The sequence below is a fragment of the Lepeophtheirus salmonis genome, chromosome 8 (genome assembly GCF_016086655.4).
Source record: "Lepeophtheirus salmonis chromosome 8, UVic_Lsal_1.4, whole genome shotgun sequence".
NCBI lineage: Eukaryota > Metazoa > Arthropoda > Copepoda > Siphonostomatoida > Caligidae > Lepeophtheirus > Lepeophtheirus salmonis.
The window spans coordinates 12,629,403-12,632,973 of NC_052138.2; the positions used below are offsets into that span (position 1 = coordinate 12,629,403).

Sequence of the window (3,571 nt, forward strand, 5' to 3'; positions counted from 1 at the left end):
AGAAAAATTATAATCATAATTTCAAATTTCATCACAAAAGGAGTTCAAAACTCAACGCTGGATTGAGTTATAGATCTAAAATATCAAGGACTGACCCATAGGACATATATCCCAATATTTCAGAGTAACTATAGGCCTTCTATTCAAATTTGTTGGATAAGTTGATATACCCAAGATTTTATACTATAGTTTAGTACCTTTATTTGAAGTATGATACTTATGGGCCCCTATATGGTATTAACATATGAAATTACTCAAGTTATGAATATATGAAGTAATAAAAATTATCTTACTTATAAAAAGAATAAAACTAATTCGTTTGAAGCTATTTTGTTTATATGATGATAGATGCGGAACAATAAGAAACAAATTGTTCAGATTCTAAAGGAACGGCTACAAAATATTTATAATTTTGTACTGGTCCATATTGAATTATAGAAATAATGATTTTATGTAGTAAGTGTATTGACGAAAATATTGGTTTTAAAATTGTAAGAGATATTTGTAGCATTGAAGTGATAATGCGATGAATTGGTATAGTATTATTTATTAAAGTTTAAAAGATTTTTATTATAATAATGTAAAAATATAATTTTTGAGAATAGGCGCCAAAAACCAGATACAAAATTCACTTTACCCTTTTGACAATACAATCTTGGTAGAAGGGGGAAATTTCCTAGAAGTGCGTACGCTAATAAATGAACGTACCTACCTAAACATATATGTTTGTTCTAGTATAAAAAGAATAAAAATATCAGCTAGATACATCACTATTACTCAGTTATCTCCCGTTTCAACAACATGTCAAATACTACTGCAACTACAAAACAAGCCTCCATGACATCCAAGGATGGATCCAAGACGCCTTCATCCTCCATGATGGTCATGACTTCCATCAAGGCATTGGCAGATCGCAAGGGTTCTTCCCTCATGGCCATCAAGAAGTATATCTCTGCTCATTTCAAAGTAGATGTGGTCAAAAAGGCTCCATTCATCTGCAAAGCCATCCGATCAGCTGTCGAGAAGGGTAAGTTGGTTCAGACCAAGGGCAATGGTGCCTCAGGAACATTCAAGCTTTCTGTAACAAGCAAATCTAAGGTGGCTAAGGTCGTTAAAAAACCAAAATCCCCTACGAATTCTGCTGAGAAAAAATCAACCAAGTCCAAAACTCTTGTAAAAAAGGCTCCTAAGAAGAAAATCGTGAAATCCAGTACCTCCAAAAAGTCTGATGAGAAAAAAACCACTAAGAAGGCCCCTGCAAAGAAAACTCCGTCTAAAAATGTTTAATTGTCTTCTTTGAGTTTAATCTTATGTAAAAAACGGCTCCTCTCGGAGCCACCAAATTTTTACCTAAGAGAATTTTCTCTGATCGCTTGTTCTCAGTTCTTATTTAATAATGCCAACTTTCCCACACAAAAACTAAGTCTTTGTTTAGTGTATAGAACTGCTTTTCTTAATACTGACTACGAGACAGGAACCTTTTTTTAAGTGTTCAATATGTTAAAGAATCTTTCAAAATATAATAATAATACACTCTAGAACATTATACGAAGTTATACCTAAACAAGAATTAAACTCAAAATTGATACTTTTTTTATTCAGAGCATGGAATTTGAGTCAAATTATAGTGCATAAAATATTATAAGTTTTTAACTTTTTAATACAAATCACTTTTGTATTTTTTCATTCATACTTTCAAGGCTGACAAATTTATCTGTTAAAAGTATAGAAACTATTATAGGAATTTTAAATTACGTGAGGTCTGAATCTATAGAGTAATACAGAATTATCGTATTTAAACCTTAACATTAGTCTGACATTTTACTGTAAAAATACTTTATTTATTCTTCAACATCTTTTTATGCCTTCAACGTAAAATATGTTTTTTATTACTAAATTCTTTTCTTGGCAAATCATAATTCATAATCAAGTCGATTACATATATATGGATCAACATCTTCATAACCAAAGGAACAAAGAAATTGCGCTAAAACAGAATATTCCTTTGTTTCCTGTAAGTAATTAATTACTTATTGGAGGAGAAACATTGCAATGAGGTTTTAGCATATTTTAACAAAAGTTCAACTTATTTAACCTTTATTTCTTTTTAATATAATAACTTCTATTTGTTCTACTTCTTCTATAATGGGTCTTAAGTTTTGTAAATTAGGTGAAGCTTATACAACTGTAAAAATTTCACTAACTAACCTATATAACTAAGAAAAAATAGCATTCCCTCTTTTATTATCTAAGGCAAAAAAGTCACAAGGCGAAAACGTCCCCATGCGAAAACGTCTCAAGGGTAGAAAGTCTCAAGGAGAAAGTGTCACAATGCAGAAGTGTTACAAGGCGAATATGTAAAAGGCAAAAATGTTCATGGTGAATCCTCCTAGAACCTATAATATGTAGAAAAATAAAGTTTTTAGACGGCTAATATTTATTACTTATATATTCCTCCTTAGCGAGGAAAATTGATTTAAAAAAAATTATAAGTACATAGTTACTAAATTTTTCATATAAATTTATTTAGCTTTTTTTTTTCGTGACTATATTCTTAATCATTTGCCCATTTAAATCTAATATTTCAAAGAAGATAAATTTGTACGAATTAAAAATAATCTGAATAAATAAATATAGAAAAATAATTAATGTACAATTCAAAAGTGTATTTAACTTTAAAATTAAAAATATATAATAGTATATTTATTTATAGAATTTTTTAACTAAATCTAAGAGGGATTAATGCAGATAAGCATTAAGTTGAATTAATTGCTCGGCACGGGAGCCCGTTAGTCCATTTCTTTTCTCAGTCAGAGCTGTTGAAAAATGATGTTCTGATAGTTCAGATGTACCCATAACAATGAGATATTTCGATGTTACACTTGCAGGAGTATGGACATGTCGTTTGCGGATGATCCACCACCACTCAATAATACCTTCATACTTATTAAATTTTGGCTTGTTGATGCAATTTTGCCACTCCTTACGTACTTTAATGTTTTTTTCATTTTGAGGAAGGATGTCTTTTTCAAGAAATCGTTCCAAACGTTAATGGAGTTCTTTACAAAAATAGAAGGTATTTCATCCTTATCATCAACCATGATTTCATTGATGTTATCCTTTATGGTAACTGAGGGTGTTGTAGATTAAATCTTTTTTTTCTTTGCATTCAGCAAAATTCAAATTTTGTTTGTTTCCACATGGTTCATGTTACGGAAACTCTTTCAGATTACTGAAGTTGTCTAGAGAATGAGCCGTGATGGAGATAAATGCCGTATTAATGTTAGACAAAATATAGGTTGTCAATGCAACAAAAGAGGCATTCTTCAGTAGATCCTTTACCCCCATTTTATCCTCTTCAAATATCTTAGAGGAAGATATTCTGTCACCCTTTTGGGAGACGGAGGATCATAATTTGGGGGTAATTGCATAACTATTTGTAAAGTATTATTATTGGTAAAATAATTCAAAGCGACTTCATGGATGTTTTCCATGTGGCATTTGATTCAGGTGTTGACACAAGAAACTTTTATATTTTCGCTACATGGACTGCAAATCCCAATATTTATAA

The 3,571-nt window shown here is 30.5% G+C and overlaps 1 protein-coding gene across 1 annotated transcript; it reads left to right on the top strand.

Moving 5' to 3' along the window:
- Positions 1-801: 801 nt before the first annotated feature.
- LOC121123026 (histone H1-like) lies at positions 802-1,287 on the top strand. Its single transcript, XM_040718102.2, has one exon. The coding sequence runs from the start codon at positions 802-804 to the stop codon at positions 1,285-1,287; it is 486 nt and encodes a 161-aa protein (XP_040574036.1).
- Positions 1,288-3,571: the final 2,284 nt, after the last annotated feature.

What these genes read in the sequence shown, in the direction of transcription:
- LOC121123026 (XM_040718102.2), top strand. Translation starts at nt 802, where the DNA reads ATGTCAAATACTACTGCAACTACAAAACAAGCCTCCATGACATCCAAG.